Here is a 15,472-nt window from a genome sequence, read left to right as displayed (position 1 = left end):
GCCCTGTTCACACCTGAGTAATTTTCAGCTTGTAAAACGCTCGGCTCTGAAGCTCCAAAATGCCCAACAGGCAAAATACCATTCATTTCAAAGGTAACATGGTAATATCTGAGTGTTTTGTCGCCTGAAGCTCAAAAAAAACAAATCATGAGCTTGTTTTTGGCAGATTATAAGCATTTTTGGCCCCATAGACTTCAATAGAGACGCCTGACCTGAGCAGAAAAACGTTTGTAAAATGCTCAAATAGCAGCTCTCCACCCCTAATGTCCTCTCCCTCTCCCCCTCCCTAGTGCTCTCTTATGGCTAAACAAGAAGGAGATCACATTGGCTGATCCTTCTCTTCAGCTGAGATAATGGGACCAAAGGCCGCTCTGAACATTATGTGAGCAGCACTTGAGAGAGCCCAGGGCAGCAGTTTCTCCAGAGAAGATAAATGTTTCAGCACATGTAGTCTTTATTTATCTATCACAGCAAGATTGATAAAGTTTGAACGTGCAAACACATCGTACTTACCTGCTCTGTGTAATGATTTTGCACACAGTGGTTCCAATCCTCCACTTCTGCCAGTGCTCCTGGCTCCCCACCCCCTCTGCCAAGTGCCCACATAGCAAGCCACTTGCTCTGAGGGCACTCGTGCGGGCTCACTCCCGAGCCGCATTCTGTGTGTTCATTGACTTCCAGAACGTGGCTCCGGCCCTGGCCTCTGCTCCCTCCTCACTGACTACGATTGACAGCAGCGGCAGCCAGTGTCTCCCACTGCTGTCTCTGAGCCAACGAGGAGGGAGAGAGCGGAGAGAACCTCTGCTCGTGTGCACATCGCTGGATTGAGATCAGGCTCCGGTAATTATAGAAATTAATTGGGGGGTGGGGGGGGGGCTGCATGCAGAAGGTTTTTTGCATAGAATGCATTAGGGAAAATAACTTCAACCTTTAGAACCACATTTACATTCCCATACAACAACCAAAGCAACACATTTGCCCTCTACATAGAAAAATGTATACACTACCATTAAAGGCGGAGTTCCAGTCTAAATAAAAACTAGGTCTTCATCTTTTGAGCAATATAAAGAAATGGGGAAACTAATGCGCAAAACCAAACTGTATAGAATAGGATACTTAAGGATGGGAGAAGCTGCCAACGTATAAAAGTGTTCCCACACAGATAAAATATACCAGTAAATGAAGTATGTGGCGCTAACTAAAGTGCAGAATAGAATCAATATGTATATAGATACTAAATAGAACCGCTCACACACCTGACAAGTAAGCGTGTAGAACAGAATAGGCAAGTGCAAGTGAAAATAAAAATAACAAATCTTCTCTACATAGTAGTACTTGTCAGGTGTGTGAGCGGTTCTATTTAGTATCTATATACATATTGATTCTATTCTGCACTTTAGTTAGCGCCACATACTTCATTTATTTAATCATTTGAGCAAACCTTGCTGTTTTGTGCCTTTTTTTTTTTTTTTGGTTTCCTGCGGGGACTTCCGTCCTACCCTGCCGCGGCGAGGTACGTCATCTCATTTGCATCGGCTCCTCCTGGGACCTGTGTGTGTCCCAGATGATGACGGGACCATTCAGAAAGCGCAGTGCGACTCGCCCATGTGCAGTAGGAAACCAACTGTGAAGCCTGGAGGCTTCACTGCCGGTTTCCCTTAGTTGCAATTCCGGCGCCTGCACCCAAAGTCGGGGGACCGACATCGCGGGATCCCTGGAGAGGTAAGTGTCCTTATCCAGTATTTGTAGCTGCTGACTTTTTTTTTTTTTTTTTTTTTTAGAGGCTGGAACTCTGTTTTAATGTGCAAAACATCTAAACGCTTTTGCACGTTGGTTTGTCCCCGTATGCAAACAGTCTGTGCTCATGTATACCCAGTTACAGCCATTGATTTTTATGGGCAGCTGTACACAGCACCTATGATTCCCTGGGCGGGGATCTACACCCAAATGTTATGTTGTACGGTTGCAGTCACCTGTAATCTTGATGCCCACCTATTGCTTTAGTATGAAATATTCCAGCCAGATACGTTGCCAGCATGAAGCAAAGTTATTGTTTTGTTGAATGTCCGCACACAGGGCCATCTCTTAGTGGTAGGTGACATTGCAGAGAGGATTTCCTCCCAGAACAGAAATCCTCAGCCCCGCAGTGTCCCATCTTCACTGCGATCCCACCAGTGCCACTGCCACGTGTCCTACACTATGGGGGATGTGGGTTTAGCTTTACAATGTGCTACATAATAAGTAAAACATTTCTGTCTTGTATTTTTATTGCAGATTTTAGCCTTTGTCCTCATTAGGAACATTCCTGGATACGCTCGCTCTGTATACAGCTCCTTCTTTGCCTGGTTTGGTAAAATATCCTTAGAGGTAAGTACTGGTGCGTGTTTTGTAAAGGCACTAGCAGACATCGGACAACGGTCTTTTCAGATCTTTTCACTGAACACAACACCCACAGCCCCCATGTGCCCAACCTGTGACCCCTGGGCCACATACGGCCCTTTGGTATGTGATGTGCGGCCCTCAGACCCCAGCGGTCTGTAGTGGGAACATTGATTGGGGTAATGGCATTGATCTCTACTAGACTCATGTAACATGTTCCTAGTTTCATATTGTCTTCTGCAGCATCTCCCCAGCCAACAATGTATCCTCTCCTCGCTCTCTGACCCTCATTTCCTCTATTAGATCTGCCATCTCTGACAGTCCTCTCTAGAATTACATACAATACACACATAACAACTCTGTGACATACATGTGTTTGTGTATACACCCACGCCCATGTGCACCTACCAACACACAAATACATACATGCATACACGTACACTATGTTACCAGAAGTATTGGGACACCTGCCTTTACATGTACATGAACTTTAATGACATGCCAGTCTTACTCCGTAGGGTTCAATATTGAGTTGGCCCACCATTTGCAGCTATAACAATTTCATCTCTTCTGGGAAGGCTGTCCACAAGGTTTAGGAGTGTGTCTATGGGAATGTTTGATCATTCTTCCAGAAGCGCATTTGTGAGGTCAGGCACTGAGGTGGATGAGAAGGCCTGGCTCGCAGTCTCCCCTCAAAGTCATCCCAAAGGTGTTCTATCAGGTTGAGGTCAGGACTCTGTGCAGGCCAGTCAAGTTCCTCCACCCCAAACTCACTCATCCATGTCTTTATGGACCTTGCGTTGTGCACTGGTGCGCAGTCATGTTGGAACAGGAAGGGGCCATCCCCAAACTGTTCCCACAAAGTTGGGAACATGAAATTGTCCAAAATGTCTTGGTGTGCTCACGCCATAAGAGTTCCATTCACTGGAACTAAGGGGCCAAGCCCAACCCCAGACCATAATCCATGTCTTACTGCATTGTGGCCCGAAGCCAATCAAAAGAGAGGTGGTACCTCTTTAACCAAGGATAACCAATAACCACCAGGTAATGGGGTGAGGAAATAACTTGAAATTGGATTATCTCATGGTGAAGAGCCCCTACGGCCAATGGTCAACAGAGCAGTTCCATGAGCCACATGGGCAGGCTGTAGAGGTCTCCCATCAATAGCCTCAATGGCAAGAGTCCTGACCTCAACCCAATAGAACACCTTTGGGATGAATTAGTGTGGAGACTGCGAGCCAGACCTTCTTGTCCAAATCAGTGCCTGACCTCACAAATGCGATTCTGGAAGAATGGTCAAACATCCCCATAGACACACTCCTAAACCTTGTGGACACCCTTCCCAGAAGAGCTGAAGCTGTTATAGCTGCAAAGGGTGGGCCAACTCAATATTGAACCCTACGGCGTAAGACTGGGATGCCATTAAAGTTCATGTGCGTGTAAAGCTGTGTGTCCCAATACTTTTGGTAATATATAGTATATATGTGTGCATACACATACATACATACATACATACATACATACATACATACATACAGTGGTGTGAAAAAGTGTTTGCCCCCTTCCTCATTTCCTGTTCCTTTGCATGTTTGTCACACTTAAGTGTTTCGGAACATCAAACCAATTTAAACAATAGTCAAGGACAACACAAGTAAACACAAAATGCAATTTGTAAATTAAGGTGTTTATTATTAAAGGTGAAAAAAAATCCAAACCATCATGGCCCTGTGTGAAAAAGTGATTGCCCCCCTTGTTAAAACATACTATAACTGTGGTTGTCCACACCTGAGTTCAATTTCTCTAGCCACACCCAGGCCTGATTATTGCCACACCTGTTCACAATCAAGGCATCACTTAAATAGGAGCTGCTTGACACAGTAAGGTCCACCAGAAGATCCTTAAAAGCTACACATCATGCCGAGACCCAAAGAAATTCAGGAACAATTGAGAAAGAAAGTAATTGAGATCTATCAGTCTGGAAAGGGTTATAAAGCCATTTCCAAAGCTTTGGGAATCCAGCGAACCACAGTGAGAGCTTTTATCCACAAATGGCGAAGACATGGAACAGTGGTGAACCTTCCCAGGAGTGGCCGGCCGCCCAAAATTACCCCAAGAGCGCAGCGACGACTCATCCAAGAGGTCACAAAAGACCCCACAACAACGTCCAAGGAACTGCAGGCCTCACTTGCCTCAGTTAAGGTCAGCGTTCATGCCTCCACCATCAGGAAAAGACTGGGCAAAAATGGCCTGCATGGCAGAGTTCCAAGGAGAAAACCACTGCTGAGCAAAAAGAACATCAAAGCTCGTCTCAATTTCTCCACAACACATCTTGATGATCCCCAAGACTTTTGGGACAACATTCTGTGGACCGATGAGACAAAAGTGGAACTCTTTGGAAGGTGTGTGTCCAAGTATATCTGGCGTAGAAGGAACACTGCATTTCATAAAAAGAACATTATACCAACAGTAAAATATGGTGGTGGTAGTGTGATGGTCTGGGGCTGTTTTGCTGCTTCAGGACCTGGAAGACTTGCCGTGATAAAAGGAACTATGAATTCTGCTGTCTACCAAGAGATCCTGAAGGAGAATGTCCGACCATCTGTTCGTGTACTCAAGCTGAAACGAACTTGGGTTCTGCAGCAGGACAATGATCCTAAACACACCAGTAAGTCCACCACCGAATGGCTGAAGAAAAACAAAATGAAGACTTTGGAGTGGCCTAGCCAAAGTCCTGACCTGAATCCTATTGAGATGTTGTGGTATGACCTTAAAAAGGCCGTTCATGCTCGAAAACCCTCTAATGTAACTGAATAAGGACAATTCTGCAAAGATGAGTGGGCCAAAATTCCTCCAGGACGCTGTAAAAGCCTCATTGCACGTTATCGCAAACGCTTGGTTGCAGTTGTTGCTGCTAAGGGTGGCCCAACCAGTTATTAGGTTTAGGGGGCAATCACTTTTTCACACAGGGCCATGATGGTTTGGATTTTTTTTCACCTTTAATAATAAACACCTTCATTTACAAATTGCATTTTGTGTTTACTTGTGTTGTCCTTGACTATTGTTTAAATTGGTTTGATGTTCCGAAACACTTAAGTGTGACAAACATGCAAAGGAACAGGAAATGAGGAAGGGGGCAAACACTTTTTCACACCACTGTACACACACACACACACACACACACACACACACACACACACACACACACACACACACACACACACACACACACACACACACACGCGCGCGCTCGGGGGAATGGTGCTCCGTCATTGGTGTCAGTAGGGGGAATGGTGCTCCATCATTGGTCTCAGTAGGGGGAATGGTGCTCCATCATTGGTGTCAGTAGGGGGAATGGTGCTCCGTCATTGGTGTCAGTAGGGGGAATGGTGCTCCGTCATTGGTGTCAGTAGGGGGAATGGTGCTCCGTCATTGGTGTCAGTAGGGGGAATGGTGCTCCATCATTGGTGTCAGTAGGGGGAATGGTGCTCCATCATTGGTGTCAGTAGGGGGAATGGTGCTCCGTCATTGGTGTCAGTAGGGGGAATGGTGCTCCGTCATTGGTGTCAGTAGGGGGAATGGTGCTCCATCATTGGTGTCAGTAGGGGGAATGGTGCTCCGTCATTGGTGTCAGTAGGGGGAATGGTGCTCCGTCATTGGTGTCAGTAGGGGGAATGGTGCTCCGTCATTGGTGTCAGTAGGGGGAATGGTGCTCCGTCATTGGTGTCAGTAGGGGGAATGGTGCTCCGTCATTGGTGTCAGTAGGGGGAATGGTGCTCCATCATTGGTGTCAGTAGGGGGAATGGTGCTCCATCATTGGTGTCAGTAGGGGGAATGGTGCTCCGTCATTGGTGTCAGTAGGGGGAATGGTGCTCCATCATTGGTGTCAGTAGGGGGAATGGTGCTCCATCCTTGGGTGTCAGTAGGGGGAATGGTGCTCCATCCTTGGGTGTCAGTAGGGGGAATGGTGCTCCATCATTGGTGTCAGTAGGGGGAATGGTGCTCCATCCTTGGGTGTCAGTAGGGGGAATGGTGCTCCGTCATTGGTGTCAGTAGGGGGAATGGTGCTCCATCATTGGTGTCAGTAGGGGGAATGGTGCTCCACCATTGGTGTCAGTAGGGGGAATGGTGCTTTATTATTGGTGTCAGTTGGTGGAATAGTGCCCCAAGGGCCAGATAAAGGCAGGCAAAGGGCCATATCCAGCCCCTAGGCCACAGTTTGAAGGCCACTGGTTTACACATTCTTTAACAGACAGGGAGTGGTTAGAGATGAAGACAAGGCTTTAGCTGTTGACATTTGCATATTGGTATCAGATCCTCCATGTTCTCCAACGCAAAGTTTATTTTTATTTTGCTAAAAGACCAACCATTTAGCGAAGTGTTCTTCCTTGCAGCTCTTCATCTGTCAATACCACATTTGGCTGGCGGCGGACACCAAAGGCATCCTGGTCCTCATTCCGGGCAGCCCGGTGCTCAACATCATCATCAGCACCTTCATCTTCGTGTGCGCGGCCCACGAAATCTCCCACATAACCAACGACCTGGCCCAGATCTGCGTACCCAAGGAAAGCTCGGCCTTATTCAAGAGGTTACTGTGCATCACCGCCTTCTTTTTCATACTCCTGATTTTATCGTCATTACAACATTAACAAGACTTCACAGACCTTCTCTCCGCAGCCCCTCCGACCCGGCGGGCCCAGCAGGCACTTTTTACGGCTTGTTTTGTAAATAGATAAACTATAGCGGGCCAAGCCGGGGCAGAATCGCCCCCCCAGCCGTGTCCGTGAGCAGCACAGTACAGGACGACCGTTCCTTTTCTAAAAGCCACTTTCGTTCACACCTCTAGGTAAAGCCGCACACGGAGGTTTGGGGGGGGGGGGGGGGGCGGAGAATATAAAAAAGAAAGGATACCTCCAATTTTTTTTTTTCTTTTTTGGTCACGGTAATCAGAGGTCGATCTTGTGAAGCACCACTGACCACTCAAGCTGTGAACAGTTGATCTTTATGTAAGAACATTGAACAGATACGAGAACACCACCAGTGTTTTAAACGATAAAAAAACAAACAAAAAAAATGAGACCTTTAAGGAAGTATGCGGTGTGCATTAAGTGCAATCCTTTACGGGAATAAGGTTTTTAATTTGTGTAATTAAACATAATTGAAGTTCATAATTTATTTCTTAGGAAAAAGAAATACCCATAGTCGTATTTATTGTTTTGTTATGATGCCCTTGTCTGTTTAAAGGAGAGCTCCACTACGCATGGATTGGTGAGGTGGGGGGAGGAGACTCTCGGATCGCTGCACTCCTATGTCCTTTACTATATATGTTCCAATCACCTCCAATAATATAATTACAATTACAAGATTTTAAAAGGTCACCAAGGCCTTAAAATGGACCTAAAACCTCCCTATTGTTTTCAGCCAAGGAGGCTGCCATCTTGGCTTCTGTTTAATCTTCAGCTGCTATGATGCTGCACATGTGATCAGGTATGACTCCAGCCATTGGATGGTCTGTTTGAAAGTACAACCAAATGTGACAGTTGCATTTCTGGAACTGTTTTTTTTTTTAAACTGTTAAATCAATGGGTTTAGTTCTGCTTTAAAGCGGAACTAAACCCATCAATTTAACAGTTTAAAAAAAATCGTTGCATTCCTGGCATGCTGGGAAATTAAGGCAGGGTTCACGGATATGCAGATTGGATGTGTTTTGAACCTCATCCAATTCACGTGATCCTGGCAGCCATCTCTATGGAGCCGGTTCGCATATCTGTGGGGCGGCATCGGCGCGTTTCTTATAGAAAGTCTTGTGCGTTTTTTCAGTACGGTTCAGGTGCGATTTCAAGTAAAATTTCCCACCTGAATCGCCTCCTTTTAAAAATCACGCTGAAACTGAGCCTTATGCCACATACAGATGATCGGACACTCTAAAAACAAAACCATGGATTTTTTTTCTGACGTATGTTGGCTCAAACTTGTCTTGCATACACACGGTCACACAAATGTTGTCGGAAATTCCGAACGTCAAGAACGGGGTGGCGTACAACGAGCCGAGAAAAGTTCAATAGCCAGTGCGGCTCTTCTGCTTGATTCCGAGCATGCGTAGAATTTTGTGGAAATGTGTACACGTGGTCAGACAACAGGTTTTGTTGTTGGAAAATTTGAGAACCAGCTCTCAAACGTTTGTTGTTGGAAATTCCGACAGCAAATGTCTGATGGAGCCTACACACAGTTGGATTTTCCGACAACAAGCTCACATCGAACATTTGTTGTCGGAAATTCCGATCATGTGTACGAGGCATTACTGTCACATTTGATTGTGTTCTCCACCAAACTGTCACACCGTCCAATGGCTGGTGTCATAAGTGATCACATGGCAGTTGAAGATGAAACGGAGGCCAAGATGGCAGCTTCCTTGGCTGAGAAGGATAAGGAGGGTTTAGTTCCACTTTAAAGTGAAATAAAAGCCTAAGTTTAACTATTCCTTAAACGGTCCCCCTCCTCCTACCTATCCCACCTATTCTAAATAAAAAAGTTATATGTACTTACCTATTTTTAATCCGCTCTGGTTCAGTTGCGCGATCTTGCAGCTGCGGCTCAGGAAGCTTTAGAAAACAACTAGGAATTCTGGGAGCTGTGACGTCACTCATAGGTTCTCAGCTGTTGTCGAAGCTCCCTCCTCTCCCCTGCAGCAGCCACTTACTGACAGAGGAGCTGAAACTGCAAGATCATCTGACCAGACCGGATTAACAAAAACATATATATATATATATATATATATATATATATATATATTTTTTGTCAATACAGGTTAGATATATAGTATACTTACTGTAGAAAATGTACACAATCCGGCTCCCATTGTGCAGCTCAGACCAGTTTAATCTTTAATTGGAGTGAGGTCTAGTCTGAGCTTTTTTCTACAATCTTCAACCCCAGTGGGGAGATCTCCCACCATCCCTGCAACAGGTCAGGGGTCTGCTGAATTCATATATTCCTAGACTGTCCACTAGGGGGCCTGTCACACCAGCAGTATGACCTCTCTTGCTAGGTTTCAGTTTTAAAGGGCCAGTAGTCTAATTGGGAAATCAATCAATACGTTACATTTACAGATATATGTGATCAGAAACACTGATGTAAGAAATTAATCTGTGACAGATTTTTTTTACATGTCGCTAATCGCTGTCCTGCATCCCTTGGAAGGACACTGTGGACACCCCGGTGAGCCGCCTTTTACTAATTTGTTAAAGCGATGCCAAATATTTCATGTTTTTGTACAGCTGTCAGAATCTTTTTACTGATGTATTTGTAAATGGAAATATTCGATCATTTGTGTAAATTGTAGTTTTAGGGTTACTGGACCTTCAAAGTGAACCTGTGCTTTAGTCATGCAGGGAGAAGTAACGGGTTCATGGAAAAAAATAAAAGTATTTGGTGCATCTCTGCAATCTGTGCACATTTCACCATGATTTGTGTCTCTATAAAGTACAGAAAAATGATCTGCCAGAAATCCAGTGAGCTCCTTACTTCCTGTAGTGAGCTGGCAAAGCTGCCTCCGTTGCACTGGAATTCTCAGAAGTGTTGTCAGCCCTGTCTGAATTCCCCCCTGCTGGACTACAGAGCACCACCCCCTCTCCCCATCTTCATAAATAAGGTGTTCTATAGTCCTACAGAGGAGAACTCAGGCAGGACTGACAACACTGCTTGGGATTTTAGTCAGTGTGTCAGCTCACTACAGGATGTTAGGCACTCACTAGATTTCTGGTATTATTCTATACTTGCAGCATTTATAAGGAGACGCAACATGGGGAAATTTGCATGTGCTGCCCAGACATACACTTTATCTGCTGACCCGACCTGCTGCACATGCCTAACCTTCCATTCTCTAACCTTGATGCTCTCTTCTGCCACCGGATAACATAAAATACCTGTTACTCCTGGGTATAGGGAAGCTTGTGACTTACGCCCCTTGACAGCACTGGTGCTTGGTGATTGACCCAGTGCTATCACATGGGGGTTGGGGAAAGGCTCTTTGCTCTCACGGGTCTGGTGAGTCTTCAGCCCTTGTGATTGATCAAGTGCGGATGGGAAGAGTATTTTCTTCCCTTGTGATTAGCCCAATTATAGCATATGGGAAATGTGAGTGAGTCTTTAGCCCTCGTGATTGACACAACATTGCCATGTGTGGGTATGGAGAGAGTCCTCAAGCTTCGTGATTGGCCCAGTTCTGTCACTTGGGGATTGAGATAGAATCTTCTGCCTTTGTTATTGGCCCAGTGCTGTCATATAGTGGTTGGGAGAGCATCTTCAGTCCTCTGGATTGGCCCAATGCTGCCATTTGTGCGTTGGGGGAGTGTCCTCGGGCTTTATGGTTGTCCCATTGGTGTCTTATGTTGGTTAGTGAGAGTCTTCAGCCTACGGATTGGTCCAGTGCTGTCATATGGGTGTTGGGAGAAAGTCTTCAGTCCTCGTAATTGACTCAGTACAATTGTAATAGGGCTGGTAGAGAGTCTTCAGCCTTTGTGATTGACCTAGTGCTGTCATATGCAGGTTGTGGGAAGTCTTCGGTCCTCACAATTGGCCTAGTGCTGTCATATGGGGGTTGAGAGAGAGTCTTCAGCCTCCTGATTGGCCCATTGCTGTCATATTTGAGCTGGTAGAGAGTCTTCAGCCTTCGTGATTGACCTAGTGCTGTCATATGCAGGTTGTGGGAAGTTTTCAGTCCTCATATTTGGCCTAGTGCTGCCATATGGGGGTTGGGAGAGAGTCGTCAGCCTCCTGATTAGCCTAGTGCTGTCATATTTGGGCTGGTGGAGTGTCTTCAGCCTTTATGATTGACCCAGTGCTGTCATATGGAAGTTGTGGGAAGTCTTCATTCTTTAATTGACATGGTGATGCCATACTGGGACTGGTAGGATATATTTGGCCTCCGTGATTGACCCAGCGCTGTCATATGGAGGTTGTGGAAAGTCATCTCCCCTTATAATTGGCCCAGTGTTGTCATACGGGGGCTGGGAGAGATTATTTTTGCCTTTGTAATTGGCCCAGTGCTGTCATATGGGGTCTATAACCCTCATGATTAGCCTAGTGCTGTCATATGGGAATTGGGAAGAGAGTCTTCAGCCCTGTGTAAGTCACAACCTAGAGCTAGTCTAGGACTTCTCTTCTCTCTCATTGGGGGAAAGAATTTGTCCTTCTGCTAAGGGGTGCAGTTTAAAGAACCTGTTGCTTTGTCTTTCATAGGCAAAGGATAGGTCCACTTTAAAGTGAACCTGTAAGGAAAGAAACATAGAAGCTTCCATTGTTGACTTGTTTGTAAAAGTGTGTGTTCCAGAGACGTCCGTCCTTTTCCTGCATGCTACCTACTGAATGACTGACGTGGAACAATCTCACAAACGAGTTCCAAAAAGTTACTGGCGGCGTTCTCGTCACTTACTGTGTCATGACGCCGATGTGACAGCAGCCCTGGAATCGGCTCTTCCAAAAACAAGTCAACTCCCATCTTTATCTCCTGATGGATTCCTTGTAATGTGGGCAGTTTATGAAAAGATTCCTTTGAAGATCCTTCTCTCAGATGGAGAAGCTGTCCATCCTGTGATTATTATTCAAAAACCCGTTCTGGTTTTTGGCCCTGTATGGATTTGGACTGTTTGTTTAGATGTATGGCTACGAGTGAGTGTGTGTGCGTGTGCGTGTGGGTGTGGGTGTGGGTGTCTGTACATTTATCAGTCTTTGTATAGCCTGGAAAGTCATATCTGAAAAATGTTGGAAATGTAAATAAGTTTTAAGTCCTTTTTTTTTTTTTCTATTATTATTTATAAAATCTGTTTTATTTTGCATTCTTTTTTGTGGAGTCTGTTCATCCCCAGTGGTAATGGGTGGTCAGCCTGGCCATACATGTTATAATCTAATTGTGCAATATCTATAAAGTGTAAATGCTTACCTATATAATCCATTCTATTTGTATCCGTTCAAGAAGGCTATTGCACTACTTAGTTGTTGGTAAATCCAAAGGAGATTATACAATCAGATTTTAACATGTATAGATCACTTTAAAGAAGAAGTAAACCCTGATGGGTTTACTTCCTCTTTGTCTCCCTGCAAAGGTAAAGCATAATGGACTACTATGCATCGCATAGTAGCCCATTATGTGTCACTTACCTGACACAGGAGCCAGCGATGTCACCGATGTCCCCTGTAGCATTAAGAGTCTAGAGCATGCGCACGGGAGCCGCCACTAACGGCATATCGCCATTAGCAGTGGCATGCTCAGTGCGCCTGCACGCCGTAGACAGCAGTGCCTGTCTTTGGGCAAATACCTCCTAAACCGTATATGTTTAGGAGATATTTCTTGGACCCACAGGTAAGCCTTAATCTAGGCTTACCTGTAGGTCAAAGTGGTTTGTAAGGGTTTACAACCACTTTAACAGGTTCTGGAAATACAACAGTCCAATTGATTTCTGGGTAAATGCTGTGTGGCCTCTGAGACCATTTACAAAATACCCCAGAAGCCACTTGACCGGGAGATGCTTTCATGCTGCAGCGTGGGCCAGCGGTGTGAGCTCCCGATCATGTGACAATCGCAGCAGTCACAGATTGAGAAGCCATGGCAATTTAAAGTGATTAAGACCATAGTGTCAAATAATCATCACATGACATTTGCTGATTTGGACCACCTACCCATGGACAGTTTTGCGTTTAAAACCCAGTTGATGGGAAATCATTCAGCTGACGCCCGTGTAAATATGGCATTTACCCAGAAATCCTTTTTTTTTTTTTTTGAGAGAGAGGTATTGCCTGTTGATTCCCAAGAGGAACTACTAGATGTCCACCTTCCTTCTACTTAATACTTCAGACATGTGGGATGTGAATTATAGATAATTATTTGGACTTGTTGGCTGTGTTGTGCTACTGATTCCTTTGGACCCACTGCAGTGGTTGCCATTTTTGTAGGCTTGTTGAAGTTATCAATTCACCAGCAACTAGTCATCTCTCTTGTTGATAGGCCGCATCTTCTGAAACATGGGTTTGGTGATCAAGATGGCAACCTACCTGCTTTCTAAATGATATACAGGGCTGTCCTAATTAATCTGATGGATGTCAGGGATATGTAGATGAAGATCTAATTAAAAGATCACAGCAAATGTTGGTGGAGAGTTCCATTGTAATAGGCAAATTTTGTGGATCTGACCTTTCTAAGCCCTTGTACACACGGTCGGAGATTCCGACGGAATGTGTCCTATCGGACCGTTTTGTCAGATATTCCAACTGTGTGTGGTCTCCATCGGACTGTTTCCGTTGGAATATCCGACGGACCAACTTTTCCAACTTGCCGACAAAATGCTCCGATCGGACATACTCCGATCATGTGTAGCCTACTCCGACGGACAACGTGCCACACACGCTCAGATCAAATTCCTAGACCAAAGCTATTGGCTACTAGCCTGAACGTAGTCCCGTCATAACAAAATAACGTCATCACGTTATGTACAATCGGATTTTCCGACAACTTTGTCCGACCGTGTGCATGCAACAGTTTCGGACAAAATCCGTTGGACAAAATCCAACGGATTTGGTTGTCAGAATGTCCGACCGTGTGTACAAGGGCTTAGGGTATCTGTTGCATCTTTGTCCCCATGGAACTATCCACAGATCTCCAGTGTTGTCTTTAAAAAAAAAAAAAAAATGTATCTGCATCTCCCTGAGTCTAGCCATAAACATGAGATGGTGGAGAGAAGATCCATTCCGTAGCATAAACATGCCCAAGTAGGAATGTATAAAGGTTACCTGTCATGAGAGAAACCTTGAATCTGCCATTGGTGACCACTCCTTCTAAAATTACTGGTTGCAGATCCAGAGCAAGCATGCAGATATGGACTTTTGACTTTTCTGCCGTCTTAAGTTGACTAAATATTGGTACCTAGTCAACGTCAGACTGCTGGAGAAAAGTCAGATTTCCATATCTATATGCTTAATATGGATAGAATTTTAAGATGGAGGCCAGTAATGTACACTTTAATCGCTGAGCAGGCTCTCCTGAAGTTGGCCTTAACTTAGGGCAGGGTTTCTCAACCAGGGTTCCATGGACCTCAAGGGTTCCTCCAGACCAGAGGTTGCTAGGGGTTCCTTGAGCAATTTTTGCCTCTCCGATAAGTTCCCACTGATCTATTTAGCTATCTGTAAGGAGGTAATTCTTCCCAATGACCACAAGTGTAAGGAGCATTCTTCCCACTGACCATCACACTAATGTATCATGAGTTGTAGATATAGTAATTTATATCAGGGGTTCTCTGAGAACGGAAAATTATTTCAAGGGTTCCTCTGTGTTGAGAAAGGCTGCCTTAGGGAATCCATGAAAACATCTGAGGATATCTCTATTGGGCAATCTCTTACTTTGAGTTGGCTATTGGGTGTCTGCAGAGGATGAATACTTTACAATCGTCTCTCAGTCTGACTGTGACCTGCGGGATCAGATAGCAGTTGTCTCATGTCTATGACTAGATCTATTGGATCAGCTCTGACCTCCCTGTCCGTAATCTGCCATACTTGGCTGAATATAAAATATAAAATAATCAGATCTAAGGTGTAAGGTGTGTCTTTTATTTTAATTTTTTTTATTTGCCATGTTTAAGATTTGGGTTTGGAAAGTACTTGTGTGAGGTTTTATCTGTTGTACATTCTGTTATTTTATGTTATTTATATACACGTGCTTGTGATTACCTCCTGATCAATGCCTTTTCATGAGCTTTATTTAATTTATGTTAAGATGTGTATATGGAATATCTGAGTAAAGGACAAGTAATAAAATCCTTTGTTTCCATGTGTTTGATTATTCTTGTTATACAATATAGTCCTATTTCATTACAATAAAATTAAGCTTTTTAAAGGGTTCATCCCATACTGATAGTTCACTTTACAGCTGACACTCCCCCTCTCCCCCCCTACAACATTCTTAAATCTCTTGGGAAGTTAATTAGCGGGATCTCCCTGCCAGCGATCCCAGATCTTCATTTTGTAGGACTTCTATTCCATCCTGACTTATCTTGCTGCTCTCTGCACTTATCGTATAAAATGTCACGACATAAAGCCTTAAGGGAAG

The 15,472-nt window shown here is 44.6% G+C and overlaps 1 protein-coding gene across 1 annotated transcript in view; it reads left to right on the top strand.

Moving 5' to 3' along the window:
* The window catches only part of CASD1 (CAS1 domain sialic acid O acetyltransferase 1), a 39,580-nt gene extending 24,400 nt beyond the window's left edge, over positions 1-15,180 (top strand). The window contains exons 10-11 of the mRNA XM_077490772.1: positions 2,275-2,367; positions 6,771-15,180. Coding sequence (XP_077346898.1) covers positions 2,275-2,367; positions 6,771-7,025 — 348 coding nt within the window. The 3' untranslated portion in view covers positions 7,026-15,180. The remainder of the gene's footprint in view (positions 1-2,274; positions 2,368-6,770) is intronic.
* Positions 15,181-15,472: the final 292 nt, after the last annotated feature.

The sequence above is a fragment of the Lithobates pipiens genome, unplaced genomic scaffold, assembly GCF_037356315.1.
Source record: "Lithobates pipiens isolate NorthernLeopardFrog02 unplaced genomic scaffold, aLitPip1_a1.2 Scaffold_19, whole genome shotgun sequence".
NCBI lineage: Eukaryota > Metazoa > Chordata > Amphibia > Anura > Ranidae > Lithobates > Lithobates pipiens.
The sequence above is the reverse complement of the archived record's forward strand: the minus strand, read 5'-3'. Positions and strand labels throughout refer to the sequence as shown.